The sequence below is a fragment of the Anguilla anguilla genome, chromosome 5, assembly GCF_013347855.1.
Source record: "Anguilla anguilla isolate fAngAng1 chromosome 5, fAngAng1.pri, whole genome shotgun sequence".
In the NCBI taxonomy this organism is placed as follows: Eukaryota; Metazoa; Chordata; class Actinopteri; order Anguilliformes; family Anguillidae; genus Anguilla; species Anguilla anguilla.
In genome coordinates this window covers 46,300,918-46,316,337 of record NC_049205.1, presented here as the reverse complement: position 1 = coordinate 46,316,337, position 15,420 = coordinate 46,300,918, and the positions used below count along the sequence as shown (strand labels likewise).

Here is a 15,420-nt window from a genome sequence, read left to right as displayed (position 1 = left end):
GATAGCGGAGGTTGCGGCAATGAGCACTGATTAACATACGATTCAGCATTCCGAATTTGGGGACAAAAAGTAGGAAAAGCATTAACACACTAGTAACTTTGCTATTGTCAGTGTTGCCATGGTTGGGTAGAAGTCTGTGAGGATGAGTGAAATTCAGAGAAGTCTGTCGCGTCCCTGTGCAAGGTGGAGGGCCAGGAGGCGTCCAGCGAGCTGGAGAAGTGGAAGGAAGGCGAGGGCCTGGCGGACCTGGATGAGGCCTTCAGCAGGACGGACGCCGGGGCCTACGAGCGCCACCAGCTGGAACGCCGCCGGCTTCAGGCCAAGCAGCAGCACGCCGAGAGGCGCAAGGCCTGGCTGAGGAAGAACCAGGCCCTGCTCCGCGTCTTCCTCAGCTACTGCAGCCTGCACGGGGCCAAGGGTGGAGGCGTCACCTCCGTCAGGATGGAGCTCATATTCCTGTTGCAGGAGTCCCAGCAGGTCAGTGGTCTAACATCAGCGTCGGTGCTAGCAAGCAGTAAGCATTTCGCCATCGCTGCACGTTTTGTTGAGTTTAATTAGCACTGCTATATTTTGTATGTTAAATGAGCATACTGTTCTTTGATGGCAAGAACAGGCAATTTTACTAACTGTCTGAAGACAGTACAGGAGTCAGAAGTGAGAGGGTCTTGATCGTCCCATGGGTCTTTGCTTCTATAAATTAGATTTGACCTACACTTTTGGATTCATGTTTTCTTTTTTCATTGTGGAGTTATTTTTCCCTCGTACTTTACCCTAAATCAGGAGACGACGGTGAAGCAGCTGCAGTCTCCCCTCCCCCTGCCCACCACGCTTCCCCTGCTCTCTGCCAGCATCGCGGCCACCAAGACCGTCATCGCCAACCCCGTCCTGCACCTCAGCAACCACATCCACGACATCCTCTTCACCATCGTGCAGATGGAAACGCCACCGCACCCCAACATCATCGACGACCGGGTAATTTACTAATTAAGACCAGAGCCCTAATGAATATGCTGTCATTTTCTTTCAGATTGTCACAGTCTTGTCTTTTTCTGTTTCGTATTGCCAAGAAACGCATGTGAAATTTTGGAATTTGGGGGTGTCTTTGTCATAACGGACACCGTTCGCTGAGTTGTCAGGCAACGCTTCGGTGAATAATTTCTCTGACTGAAATGTTTTTCTGGTGCAGGTCAACTCTCTGCACACCCTCGCTGCCTCCCTGTCTGCGTGCATCTATCAGGCCCTGTGTGACAGCCACAGTTACAGGTACCCCCCAAAGAGACACACACGCTGAACTCATCCCTGCTCATCTGTCAAACACACTTACATCTGCGCTTCACCCCCCCCTCCCCCCCTGTGTCTGCAGCAGCCACGCAGAAGCCAATCAGTTCACTGGGATGGTGTACCAGGGCCTGCTGCTGAGCGAGAGGCGGAGACTGCGCACAGAGAGCATCGAGGAGCACGCCACGCCCAGCTCCTCCCCCGCGCTCTGGCCAGGTGTGGGGCCCACCGCCGTGCACCCCTTCTTTTCCCCCGGATTCCGTCCAGTGGGGCAGCTCTGCCTTTGAGATCGCCGTGCGTTACAGCTCGCGCTGACTCAGTGTGCACGGACGTCACTGTGAATTAGCGCTTGCCATTTTTCCGTGCTGGCTACTGCGGTGTGAAAAGCAACCAAATAGCGCCAGATGGTGCTTAGTATTAAGGGCAGTGTTGCCTGCAGTCACGACATTAAATGAAAGCCTGCATCGCTGAAATATGTCATACAAATTATGTTTGAATTTATTCGGATACTGTTCAAATAATTGTATTTTTTTATTGAATGTTATTTGCAAGGTATGTCAAGAAAACATATATTCATAGGCATAAATGTACAGTGTCCAACTGAACCATAGAGTGTTAACAGTAAAAAAAAATAATGGTTTAAACTAAGCCAAAACTATATACGTAGTGTCCCTTGTGTCATCTAATTGATATAATAGAAAGAAAAAGCCAGAGAGATTTAACACATTTGGTGAGTGCCTTATGTAGTATATTGCCCCAGTGTAGTTAATGTCCCATTGTAGGGTCAAAAGGGTCAAGAAAATGATGTTCTAGTGTGAAGAAAGGATTGGAGCAGACTGGACTGTGTTAAGACATCTTGATGAAAGCGATGCTTTATGTTGCCTGCAGTAGGTAGAGAAACAATAGTTCTTGGTTCACAGAATGTGAGAAATTACTGTTTGTTTTAGGTGTGTTTTGTTTAATAGATGTTTTTGGCTGGACCGCAACAGTGGATGTCTGTGACTGAGTGACTGAGTGAGTGATGAAGTCACACCATTGGTCGGCCGAGTTATGAAGTTAGACCATTGGTCGGCCGGATCACGTGTGTTAGGTCCAGCCATAAACTAGGTTTTAACCTGGTCTTGTTGTTTTGTGTGTGTGTGTGTGTGTGTGTGTGTGTGTGTGTGTGCGCGCCTGCGTGTGTGTCCACAGGTGTGTCCTCCCTCATCAGCCTGGTGGCGTCGGCGCAGGGAGAGGACCAGCCCAAGCTGAATGTGATGCTGTGCGAGGCGGTGGTGGCGGTCTACCTCAGCCTGCTCATCCACGGCCTGGGCACGCTCTCCAGCAACGAGCTCTTCCGACTGGCCGCCCACCCCCTCAACACCCGCATGTGGGCCGCCGTGTTCGGGGGAGGGGCCAAGCTAATCATCAGACCCAAGCGCCCCCCGGAGGCCGCGCCAGGTACTGCGACTGTGTGTGCCCTGGCTCATGTGTGCTTTGTTAGGAGTCTGTTCCAGGGACGGTGTAACCCGATCTTTGCGTCTCACAGCTGAGGCAGTTCAGACAGAGGGCACTGAGCAAAGCACGCCTGCTCCCAGCGAGCAGCAGGCCCCTCTGATTGCCCCCACGGGCGTCAGCGAAATCACTGACTTTCCGCCCGGTCGTGAGTAATGACATACTGGGTTGCAGTGCACTTTTCTCTCGCCCCATGAAATTTACTTTCTGGTTCTCTCTGTATTTCATGGAAATGGAACCTGTCTTTCTGAGGTTGGTAGGGGGGAAAAATCCCTTTCTTTTATTAAGAAAAGAAAAGGGCTTTTGTGTTTGTCCTTGCTTTTCTTTTGTGTTGCTGTGTTTTTGCTGTGTTTAAGTCCGCTGTTTTGAGATTTGGTTTTTTTGCCTCTTACGTTTCATTGTGCTCATTTGTCGGAAATGCAGCCGTTAAACTTAATGTGGATTCAGAAGGTCGGGGAGAGCAGCCTTCTGGGTCTAAATCAGGTATACGTTCCACTGTCATTCTTTATTTTGTCATTTTAACTGTGTTTGACATGTCTGTAGCTGAGCATTACAAAAATAGATTATAGCCCCGTTAGTAAGTGGCTTAAATGAGATCACCAGCCCATTATGGTTGCGCATAGTCGCAGCACGATGCTGGGCTGACTCACATTGATCATCTCAGTGTTTACTGCTAGCCATCTGAGGTGAAATTGCCATTTGGTAGTGCTGCAGTCATGTCACTGCTTAAAACAGCCGGGATTGCGAGGCAGTGTTCATGAAAATCTTTTCCGTGTGGACAAGTGGTTGTCAGTGAGTTGAAAATTAGCAGTGTAATGCAATAGCACGGTTGTGTGTTAGCAAGGTCCCATGCTTGGACCCTTAGACATTACATTTCAATGTCTGTGGTTCCAGCCACTGGCTGGGGATGTGATGCTGGTACAAATTTGGCTGATGGCTCAGTTGAAATCTTGCATGAGATTTCTATCGTTTGTACCACAAAGAGCTTTCAATGTTTCACAAGGCTGTGGACATTGCAGGCGGTGCACACAGAATATTTTAGCATAATGAGCACACTGCACAAAAGGATGATTTTTGTCACGGTTGTTTTGAATTTTCGGTTTGCATAAGACCTTTTCGTGTTCTTGTGACACTGCCTCCCTCACAGCTCTCTTTGTGCCCGGGAAGCCTTGTGTTTGTGTTTTAAAGCTGGATCCCAGATGAACCCAAATATAAATGTCAAGCAGTTGATGGGAATTATCCGTCTAAATGTTAATGTTCTGCCCTTCAGCACTGTAGAGAATTGAGACTCTGCTGAAAGGCTTTAAGAAATTGTTTCATAAACCCTTGAAGAGCCAACAGCCCCAGTCATAAGCGCATGATCACCCTCGATGCTTCTGTCCCTTTGGCCAATCTGCCACAACCTCACATCCCCTCTTCCTATTATAGAGCACTGATAGCAGCGTTTTACCATGGTTACTATTTACTTAGCCTACAATAGCTTTAGATGTTCTGAAGATCACATTGTTGGTTGTGACACTGTTCAACTTAGACAGGGAGTTTATCTGAATGATTCATTTGCTGTTTAGCGCAAAAAACGACAGTACATTTACTCTGCCAAGTTGATCCATCAACAAATTATTTTGTTATCATTTTAGAAACCATTTTTTCCACGGTGCAATATTTATATGTATGGCAGTTATCATCCTTTTGTGCAAGTGCTGATCATGTCCAGTGGTGTGTTCATGTGTGTGTATGTGTAATCCTTTGGATTTTCATTCTGTTTTGTCTCTGACTGTGATGGTTGGCCACAGTGGTTCCTGAGATAGTCACCCAGGATATCAGTGAAGGTTTGTGTATACGTGTGTGAGTTTGCATGTGGTCTCCACCTTTGTGCCGTGCCAGCTCCTACTGTAGAAGATCAATGGAGAAAACTCTGACTCACCCTTCAGGGCAAGAAATCTTAATTGGTGTTTTCTCATAAATTATGAAGAGTTCTTCAGGAAAGGGGTACCATGCAGAGAAACTGACAGCTTTCGTTGAAGATGACGTGATTTGGCGCACTGTTACCTTTCACCAAGTAATTCAGTCCAAAAATGTTGATGACGAAATTAGGAAGTATTCAAAGGCAAGCGTGCATTCCTGGGCTGAATGAGTATGTGCAATTAACAAGAAACACTCTGAATATCATGCTCATTTGTTTTGTAAGTATGACTCATTTATTTTCTACCCCCTCCCTGCTTGCCCCCCCCCCCCCCCCCCGCCCCCCATTCAAGCCCCAGACGATGATGAAAGCTGAGCGGTTCCTCTTTCTCATTATAAATGCCGCTTCTACTAAATGTTTATGGCCTCTGACTATGCTTTCCAAATGAGCTTCCATTCCAGAGGCAACCAGTCATTCTGTTTGGGCGCACGTTTGTTTGTGTCAGAAGTCAAACCTTTGTTTACTAAATTTGGGCATTGTCATTCTCTTCTTCCCTCTATCTGTCCTTCTTTCTGTTTCACGGACACTCCTTCCTTCACTTCTCTTGGTTACGCACTCACTTTCCCTCTATCTCTCCTCTCTGTAGCTTGCTACTCTTTAATAACATTTTTATATTCCCCCTGTATTTCATGATAATTGTTTTATGTTATACTGTTATAATCGTTCTCCTCTTTCTCTTCCACCTTAGTAACAAACATATTTTCCCCCTCCCTTTTCAATGCTCTTTACTCTCTCACTATCTCTCTCCCTTATTAGGTATGTCCGCCCTCTTCCCTCCCCCAGTAATAGTCCTATTCTCTTATCTTCCCCCCTCTGTCTCCTTAATAATGCTCTTATCTCTCTCTCTCTTTCTCTCTCTCTCTCTCTCTTTCTCATAATACTATCATTTCCTCCTTGCCTTGTCATTTTTCATTCTATATTAGTTTTAATATTTTTCCGTCTCTCCCCCTCCATCCTTAACCATAGCCATACTGCCCTGCAGTGAAGTAATAATAATGATATCCCCCCTGCCGCCTGTAGCGCCCCCACCCCCAGCGGAGGACGTAGACAAGCACCGCCGCAGGTTTAACATGCGCATGCTGGTTCCTGGACGGCCCGTGAAGGAGACGCCGGCCACGCCCCCGCCCGTCCCAGCGGAGAGACCCATGTACAGGGAGAAGTTCATCCCGCCAGAGCTCAGCATGTGGGACTACTTTGTGGCCAAAGTATGGGAGGGGTCCTGGTCCTTTAACAGCAACATGAGAATGATTTATTACTGGAGCATAGTACAAGAACTTCAGCCACTCTTGAGTGAAATGGAAGTGTAAATGTAAATATTGTTTTAAAAGAAACCTTTTAAAATCTTTTCGCTGTTATGTCTCCCCAAGAGTGACTGAAGCTCCTGTTACTGGGTCTGTCTTTCTTCCATCTAAATTAGTTTAGCTGTGAGGTAGCGGCATAATATCAATATCATGTTTTCTGATGGTAAGAGAAGGCCGTTTGGCCCGTATACTGTAAGCTCGTCATTTTAGCTACTGCCCAGAGCAATTTCTAATGTAGCGTTCTCATAAAACAGTCTGTTAATCTGCATTTACAGTTATGCTAATGATAATGGTCGTAATGTCTAATCGTTTTTGGTTATCCTGACCAGGCTTGCCGTTGTGTCTCCCACAGCCCTTCCTGCCTCTCTCAGATAGTGGAGCCCTGTACGACTCGGACGAGAGTGGGCCTAGCGACGACGAGGATGATGATGACGCCTTCTTCTCTGACACCCAGGTCACGGAGCACAGCGATCCGAATTCATACAGGTCCGTGGCACGTTATTCTCCTCTTCCTCCCCACAGTCCTCTAGCACATTTTTTATCTGCTTTAGTTGTGTATGTAGCTAGCTGTACTAGCTCCTCTGTCTGTCTTGTTTTCCCCTTGGTGAGCATTGCGCTGTAATACATAACAGTGACTGGAATTGCAGAAAGTGCAATGATTGGTTGGTTTCAGGAAGGATGTGATGGGGATAGCAGATATGCTCTAGATCAGGTTTTGGATTTAGCGGGCCATGAGCACAGGGATTTGGCAAGTAGATTTTTCACATAGCGTTCTCTTTCTTTTTCCTTCCCTGTAGTTGGGCACTCATACGTCTGGTTATGGTCAAGTTGGCTCTCCACAATGTCAAGGGCTTCCTCCCTCTCACAGGGCTGGATTTTCCAGGTATTGTTCCTTCATTAGTTGGTAGTGTGCCACCTTCTCCTCTGTCTGGCTTCTCGGGTATTCTCATCCTGTATATCTGCAGTATGGACACTTTTTTTTTCTCATTTGCCTCTGCCCTGTGAATTTCAGATTTGCCAGTCACCTCCCCATTGGTGAATGCGGTGGTGAAGACGATGGAAAATTGGGAGCAGATACTGCTGGAGAAGATGAACAAGTTTGATGGCCCTCCGCCCAACTACATACACACCTACCCCGCTGACCTCGGCACAGGGGGAGGCCCAGCCATCCTGAGGCACAAAGCCATGCTGGAGCCTGAGAACACGCCCTTCAAGTAGGTCGCACTGTCGCCTCCCCTAGAAAGGGCCCAAGAGCCAGCACATGCCATGTTAATGGTTGTGCGCTGTGTGCTAATGTTAGCGTGTTTGCGTTGCTGACACAGGACAAAGAATCACCTATCATTTCCTGTGAGGCGGCTGTGGCACTTTCTGGTCAAACAGGAAATTCTGCAGGAGACTCTGATTCGCTACATTTTCACCAAGAAGAGGAAGCAGAGTGAGGTAAAGGCGCAAAATCAAACCTGAACTTACCTGTCTGACTCATTTTGCACATGACTCCCACCCAAATAAGCATTCGCCGGTTGCCATTCAGTTGCTTTCATTTGTATTGTTCCGACATGGTTGTGTTCAGAGACTTTAACCTTTCTTGAAACCCAGGGAAATGTGCTTTATCATTTCATCTATGAATTTAAAGCATGTTTGTTCCTTGCAAATGTATTTGTTTACTCCATTGATGGCTGAGTGTTTAATGTTTTGTAAAAAATGAGACGACACAACATTAAATTCTACTCTTGCTGTCTAGGAAGGTGCATGTTGGATAGATTTAATAGAGGCATGCGGCATAGCCAGTACTTAATGTAGTAATAAAACCTTATCCTGTGCAGACCAGGGGCCACATTTATAAAACTCTGCATAGATCTCGTACTAAAATGCTGCATACACACAAAAGAAGAAAAGGGCATACGGTCAGAGATATCCTGATTTGTAGATCCGTGCGTACGCTTATTTAAGTGCGCACAATTTTTCTGTTTGAAACTCGCAATCTGCTTGAAACTTTGCGTACGTGCACGGGCCTAGTATCTCGCCCCGTTAACTCCCACAACTTAAAAACCATAAATGGTTAACACCCATTACGGTTAATGCCCATTGTGAATATGATATGCATATAAATCAGCTTTCCGTTCCAGTGGAGGGAGAGTGGAGAAGTCAGACCGCAAAGCAACAAAGAGAAAATTCACGGAGTGTAAAATTAGACGCTCGTTACAGAGGAAGAGGCCAGACGGGCTGTATTGCTTGGTGGGAATAGTTGTGGCATAACCAATAAAAGAAAATTTGTGGAGTAGCTTGTCACAGCAGCTGAACTATTTCAGGAACTTGGAAGAAGTGCTCAGACATTTAAGCGAATGCAAAGATTCATGCGGTTAGACTACCATAGCCAAAAATTCATAATAATTGTTGCGGTTACTTGAGTAATGACGCTTATCTGTCTGTGATGAGACATTATTCAAAATACAATATGATGTGATAATACTTTATTGTCAGACTACACAGAAATTTATCTTGCATCTTAAAGCGACACAGTTTCATGTACAGAAGGTGTGAAGATGGAAGACAGATACGTCCACACAAAACATACAAATATTACAGGCACGTTAATAATTATACCCCACACCATCAAATTTAAATTACATTGTTGGGCCTCGCATTCAGTATTTGAGTGGATTCTGGGATAAAAGATAATCTTATGTGTCTGTACTGCGGGACTGTGTACCGCTTCCCTGAAGCCATAAGCTGAAACTCTGAATGTAACATATGGGGGGTGTCACCGGAAATATTATCATTTTCGGACAGTGTGGATGCTTAAATATGAACTTTCAAATATAGACTTTCAGACTAGCACCAAAAAACGAAAATGTTTTGGGCCTAGGATTTTCTCTGACAGGGATATGATTATTCAAAGTATGTGCAGTTTTACATAAAGTGATAAGGTATTGAGTGAAATGGGTCTGTAGGACATTTCTCTCTATTTCACTACTTTGAGTTTCCAGTTTCAAAGTCGGATGTTTTTATGTCTAGTTTGTGTTTATAAATCTGTGGAAAGTGGCATACACATCTTTTTGGTGTGTACACACCATTTATAAATGAGGCTCCTGGTCTGTTTATTTGACACATTTGGATGCAACACCATAAAGACCCCGACAAGCACTTACAGTAAATCCTAGCAACGGAGAGGAACAAAACAAATTTTTTTTAAATTGTTCATATATAAATTTAGTACATAAAATCATACTTAGTTTTACATCTGTGCAGTAAAAAGACTTTCACATCCAGGGTCCTATATAGCATTATCAACACTTAAAGCTTTTTTATTTTCAGTTATTTCCCATTTTTAAGTGGCAAGGGCAGTCCAGTCTAACACATCAGAAAACAAGTCAGAGAACACTTCCGCAGTGCCTGTATATCATTTCTTAACTGAATGTTTGGTGCATTTAAATTGCATTAAATTATGACCTTATTTCTTTACAGTCACCATTATCTAGAGTTAGTTAGCATAGTTTACAACATAATACAGTATCCTTTTTATATTTTACTGAAACAATGGTTTTAAGCTCCTTGCTCTAGGGTACAATGACAATACCCCATTGGGGATTTGAACCTGTTACAGCACAAGCCCAGCTATACCACACTACCAGCATTTATACAGTAACATACACCAGCACACTGTGCTATAATCACATAAAGCATGAAGAAGGTAAAGCTGTCAAAGTGACTTTTTGGATGTGAGAGGTAAGTATACATACCAAAACAATCTCGGCATATAACGTGTATCAGCTGGTGAAGGATTTGGTGTTCATACTGTGTGAAGCCCGCGGCCCATTGTCTGTGTTCTCTGCCACAGCGAACCCTTTTCATTTTTTCATTTCATGTTTCTGTTGTTTGTGCATGTGTTTTGTGTTGTGACCGTGTGGTGTGCTGTGTAGTCTGTAGAAGACCATGTGGACCGTGTAGCAGGAGATCGCAAATCCAACAAGGTAGTATTCACCTGCCGTGACCCGGCCACCAGTAGCCTCCTGCTTCAGGCTCTGGGTTCCTGTTCCCTGTCACTCATAATATCCCAATTTCCTGCAAATATATTCTTTTAAGGCAATATTCTATACGGTTAGCAATGCTTGCTATCACTAAAACGGCTTACCAGTGGGGCTTTTTTGTAACACCAATAACAAACTGGTACCATACACTGAAAGGAAAGTGCATTTTATTGCAGTGAAGTTTTGCTAATGTCTGTACAGCAAGGCTGGCTGTCCGCACAGAAGCGCGAGAATTCCTCTGCCTTTAGGGAACGGCTATAACGTCTTGACAAGATGCGGCACATGGTTTCAGAATGCATGGCAATGGGTTGTTTTCCACCTGTGTTGAGCGATTCCACTACACCAGTGGGTGAGCGAAATGGCGACAGGCGCTACAATGTGAGTGGTTTATTTCAGGTGGAGGCGGACCTTGGCTATCCGGGAGGCAAAGCGAAAATCGTTCACAAGGAGTCGGACATTATAATGGCGTTCGCCATTAACAAGGTACAGTATGCATCTTCCCGGACTCGTGCAGTTCAGGCATCCGTGCCTCTCTGTGACACCAGCCAGGTAGTAGGAGGTGCCAGATGTGCCATTTCAACTTCCTCTTTTTTTTGCCATACTAGGTCAACATGAATGAGATTGTTCTGGCATCCACCCATGACGTGCAGGAAGTGGACGTGACCTCTCTCCTGGCTGCCCAGCCCTACACTTGGATTGGTGAGGAGGTTGACAAGGAGTCCCGCAGGTTCGCACCAGTGCCTTTTTGTTTCCTTGTAGTTATCACAGAACATTAGTGTTAACGTGTTCCATTGGTAATGGACACAGACCAATAGAGTTAACTTGTTTTCCCTTGGTAATAATCACAGAATAATAGAGAACTTGTTTTGCTGTGATAATAATCACAGACCAATATGGTTAACCTGTGTTTCTGTAAAAATAATCCTGACCGTTACAGTAAACCTTTATTCCCATGGTCATGATAATAGACCAGTAGAGTGAATCCTGTGATAGCCATCGCTGATCATTTGGTTTAAATTGTGTTTCTGTGGTAGTAATCACAGAAAATTTGGTTTAACCTGGGTTCCTATGCTTTCTCACAGCTCTGATGACCAGGACTACCGCTCCTCCCACACTAACATTGCCCAGGCCAGCGCCCCGCCCTTTGCTCCCCCACAGATGGCAGCCTCTTCGTCCATGCCATGGCTTGGCACTGGACAAACCAGCATGGGTGGAAGTGTGGTACGTGTCTTGACATATTAGAATCTCTGGTGAAATTGTAGACAATCCATATACCCTTTGACCTGAGTCAGTCAAAGGTGTTACTACACAGTGTGACCAGTAGAGGGACCCAAGTTTTTTTTTGTTTATGGAATTCCATGTCAAGTTTTTAGATGGGAGCATTTGTAGCTGTTTGTCATGGAATTTAGTGGTATTATTTCACGTTTGCTTGGGAAGATTGTTTATGGACATATCTCTTTGTTTCATGTGTCTGTTTGAGGTGCATTAAACATTTATAAACAACAAACAGAAGTATTATGTCACTACTGTCCCTTGGTAGTGGAATCAGTAATATTTTTATTTTTTCACAATATTTAAAAATAGTGTTGTCTGGCCAGAACATGTTTTCAGAGAAATTACCATGGTACTCTTTATATTGTTTGCATTGAAAAATTACTAATAGATGACGCTATCCAAATTGTTTTGCTATGGTATTATTATGTGGTATAATTATGACAAATACAAAAATAATATGTGGCCTGAATATAAAAAAATGTTATGTCTGTATTTGTTGTCAATTCCCGTATTTGATTTATAATGCCATACTCAGCGGTGTAAAACTCCAGTCCGTAAGAAATAAATAAATTGTTTTGCAGATTATGAAAAGGAACTTGAACAATGTCAAGAGAATGACTTCTCATCCCATTTACCAATACTGTAAGTATTTAGGATTCTTCTGTAATTGTTTACTAACGGTAGTTTTGGCAGTATTTGCAGTAATGTGGTTATTTTCATTTATAAGTCATCGATGGCGTTAATGGCTGTTATTGTCGTATTAGTATTGTCATCATCGTCCTTGCTGATGGAGCGTTTTGCGGTGCGTTTTCAGACATGACGGGGGCGCAGGACGGCAGTGTGCGCATGTTCGAGTGGAATCGACCCCAGCAGCTCATCTGCTTCCGCCAGGCGGGCAACGCCAGGGTCACCCGGCTCTACTTCAACTCTCAAGGAAACAAGGTCGGCCGATCCTGCCTAGCACGCCGCCTTTTACGCGCCGATCTCACTTCGGTTGGCTTCCGGACTAATTAATGAGGGAAGGAGTTAAAACGGCTGTTGATGTTCCTGCGTATCAGTGGAGTGTTTTGGCTGCTTTCCTTCGGAATTAATTAGCCCTTTCCGTTGCATTTACGTTTTCATTCTGGATGGAGGCTGGCTGTGCTGCTGTTCACTCAGTGACAGTAATTAACAATATGATTTCTTTGAATGGAAATTCATAAGCTCCTCAGTAGTAAAGCAGGTTGATTTTGTTAGTGAAATGTTTTTAACATGTTTTGTTCAGCTCACATCATTAGATGTTGGAAAAATAAGAAGTTGTGTGATTGTGGGATTTCATGCCCTGTTTGTGTAAGAATCAAGTAAGAACAAGTGTAACTCTCATCTGGAAATCAAAAACACCGTGTTGTTTGCAAGTGACTCTCACTGCTCCTTGTACTATTCTCAGTGCCTGCTTTCTCTGCCTCCAGCATTTGGCTGTTTTATTACATTGGTAGCAGTAGTGGGCAGTGATATCACATTATTTTTCATTATAAATTACAAGTAATGCAATCCAGACTTTACAACAAACCAAGTGAGTGAATGTTGGCTCAAGATAATTGTATTTAAACAAAAAATGGTGCATAGTTGTTATATACCCAAAAAGCTTTAATGTAATGAATTTCATTAATGTTCAACTTCTCTCTTGGATTTTTTTTTTTTTTTTTGGTGTTGGTATCATTATCATTTGTACTGCTTGTTTTATTTCCTGAAGGTGTCTATTCATCAAAAATATAAGATCCAGTATGATTACCAAATTTCTATTATAATGTCTCTTGGCCTGTTATTGATATAGTACAATTTATGTGTTCAAGTGTGTGTTGTAGCTTTTATTGGCCATCAGACAACTATCCATTTTTGTCTCTCTGCAGTGTGGGGTTGCAGATGGCGAAGGGTTCTTAAGCCTCTGGCAAGTCAACCAAACTTCATCAAACCCAAAACCTTATTTGGTAAGTTGGGAGGCAGACAGAAGAATGAAAACAAGAACCCATCTGGCCTGATTTGATTTGCCGGAATCTAGAATAATTAAACTGAAGTGGAGCTAATTGAGTCTGTAGACTGTGTAGCTCAGCTGCATTATTTAGAAGCTGGATTCCTTCAAGCTGCAAGTTGATGCTGTTCCGGGCCTTCGTTGGGTTACGTGCTAGACCTGGCTCAGCTCCACCTTCCTGTTTCTCTGATCACAGAGCTGGCAGTGCCACGGCAAGGCCTGTGGCGACTTCGCCTTCATCACGTCCTCCAGCCTGATTGCCACAGCCGGCCAGTCCACTGACTGCAGGTGATTACACAAGCTGTATGGAGGTTCTACTGCACCAGCAAAACATTGCTACCCTCACTCTGATATTTTTAGCGTTTGAAATAAATATTTTAAAGTAAAGTACATTTTAAAAATTCAGTTAAGTATAAGTAAGTCTAATTAACTTAAGTTAAGTAAATTAGACTTTGGAGTGGGGGTGGAGGTTGGTTGGGTCAGAGGTAAATATTTATTGTTACTTTGAACTTTACAGAAATGTCTGCTTGTGGGACACTCTTATTTCACCAAATAACACCCTGGTGCATGGTAAGTTATCTTCCTAAAATAACCCTATTTGATGTTTTAAAAACCTGGAAGCATTTTATGTTACAGCTAGAACTGTTTTCTGCAGAATTACCAGAAGTTAATCTTAGAAATCTCACTGGAGAATAGAAGTGCTTTTCTTTTTTTTTCTAAACCATAGACAAAGTGGTTTGTTGGATATCTTATTTTCTGCCCCTTTAAAGACAGATCTATAAATACTTGGTCTATCCGACACATCTCCTGGGTTTTTGTTTTAGTAAACCATCAAATGGAGTGCACTTTAAATGTTATTATAATGGGCTCTTTGGCAGAATGCTAGGCTCATTTGCAGCAATGCTACAGCCTCCTTGAGCGTGCATTCAGTTAGGCTTTCTGCGCGTTCCAGCGTTCCCTTGTCACGAGAACGGCGCCACCGTGCTGCAGTACGCCCCCAAGCAGCAGCTCATCATCTCGGGAGGCCGGAAGGGCTTCGTCTGCATCTTCGACATTCGGCAGAGGCAGCTCCTCAACACCTTTCAGGCCCACGACTCGGCCATCAAAGCCCTGGCGCTGGACTCCACCGAGGACTTCTTCGTCACCGGGTCCGCCGAAGGGAACATGAAGGTGACGGCGGAATTCTGATACGCATTTACACACCTGGGGTTGTCGTCCTGGGGCTAACGCTAAAGACGGCATGAAGAGGCACAAGACTATTCAAAACTATTACTAGAGAGCAGTCATTCCAGTGTGCTGTAGGTACTGGGATTACAGTACTGTATGAATGTATGAAGCTGTGTGTATTAGCAATGAATTCCGATATGCAGAGCCTTATACTGTACATTGATGCACTAATTTCAGTACCTCAGAGAGAAACACGAATGCAAATAGACCTTAACCAAACTACTTGATTATCAGACAAGTTGTAGCTGTAAAGTTGTAAATTAGTCCACCAGTCCTGGGAAAAAGTCAACAATCAGGGGAAAAGGACAAGAGGCCATCATCCAAAAGTGCACAGAAAATGAAAGAGAATGACTGGTGGGCCCAAAATAATAAACAAAACACTGATTCCTGCATCAGATTTGCTTCTCTGTATAAAAAAAACAAAGTGCTCAAAAGAAGGCCACAAACAAACTGACACTACTGCCTACTCTAATGTTTTAGCACTAAACTAACATAATAATTTCTAGACTATTTACTAAATGTATGGAGAGTTTATGACATGAGTTATCACCTAAGGCAGATGCTAAATCACCAACCTTTCTCCACGACGAACTCTGCAAATCTAGCAACAAAAAAAAACTAAAAAAAATATCATAGATCTCTTCCTGCACATGTCAGATTCCCATTACAATATGCGGTCCCCTGGGATTGGACCCACAACCTTTGCTCAATAAAAGTAAGGTGTGTTCAAACATTTTCCCTGGGTGTATTTCATATAGCTAAGAATTTCAAGTTATTTAAAGGTATATACAGATCACAATGGTATACCTTTTGCTTATCCACATTGAAATACATTGTCTGTGTGTT

The 15,420-nt window shown here is 43.8% G+C and overlaps 1 protein-coding gene across 3 annotated transcripts in view; it reads left to right on the top strand.

The window, feature by feature from the left end:
• LOC118227401 (dmX-like protein 2) overlaps positions 1 to 15,420 on the top strand; it is a 40,486-nt gene that overhangs the window by 23,415 nt on the left and 1,651 nt on the right. For 2 of the 3 annotated variants that reach the window (XM_035417811.1, XM_035417809.1), the window contains exons 25-44: positions 184 to 477; positions 781 to 972; positions 1,187 to 1,263; positions 1,364 to 1,494; positions 2,470 to 2,718; positions 5,756 to 5,940; positions 6,389 to 6,522; positions 6,834 to 6,919; positions 7,049 to 7,250; positions 7,359 to 7,476; positions 9,957 to 10,007; positions 10,461 to 10,547; positions 10,670 to 10,791; positions 11,147 to 11,285; positions 11,921 to 11,981; positions 12,154 to 12,281; positions 13,229 to 13,306; positions 13,544 to 13,635; positions 13,865 to 13,917; positions 14,300 to 14,517. In XM_035417811.1, coding sequence (XP_035273702.1) covers positions 184 to 477; positions 781 to 972; positions 1,187 to 1,263; positions 1,364 to 1,494; positions 2,470 to 2,718; positions 5,756 to 5,940; positions 6,389 to 6,522; positions 6,834 to 6,919; positions 7,049 to 7,250; positions 7,359 to 7,476; positions 9,957 to 10,007; positions 10,461 to 10,547; positions 10,670 to 10,791; positions 11,147 to 11,285; positions 11,921 to 11,981; positions 12,154 to 12,281; positions 13,229 to 13,306; positions 13,544 to 13,635; positions 13,865 to 13,917; positions 14,300 to 14,517 — 2,697 coding nt within the window. The remainder of the gene's footprint in view (positions 1 to 183; positions 478 to 780; positions 973 to 1,186; positions 1,264 to 1,363; positions 1,495 to 2,469; positions 2,719 to 5,755; positions 5,941 to 6,388; positions 6,523 to 6,833; positions 6,920 to 7,048; positions 7,251 to 7,358; positions 7,477 to 9,956; positions 10,008 to 10,460; positions 10,548 to 10,669; positions 10,792 to 11,146; positions 11,286 to 11,920; positions 11,982 to 12,153; positions 12,282 to 13,228; positions 13,307 to 13,543; positions 13,636 to 13,864; positions 13,918 to 14,299; positions 14,518 to 15,420) is intronic. The other variant, XM_035417812.1, reaches the window with a different exon arrangement.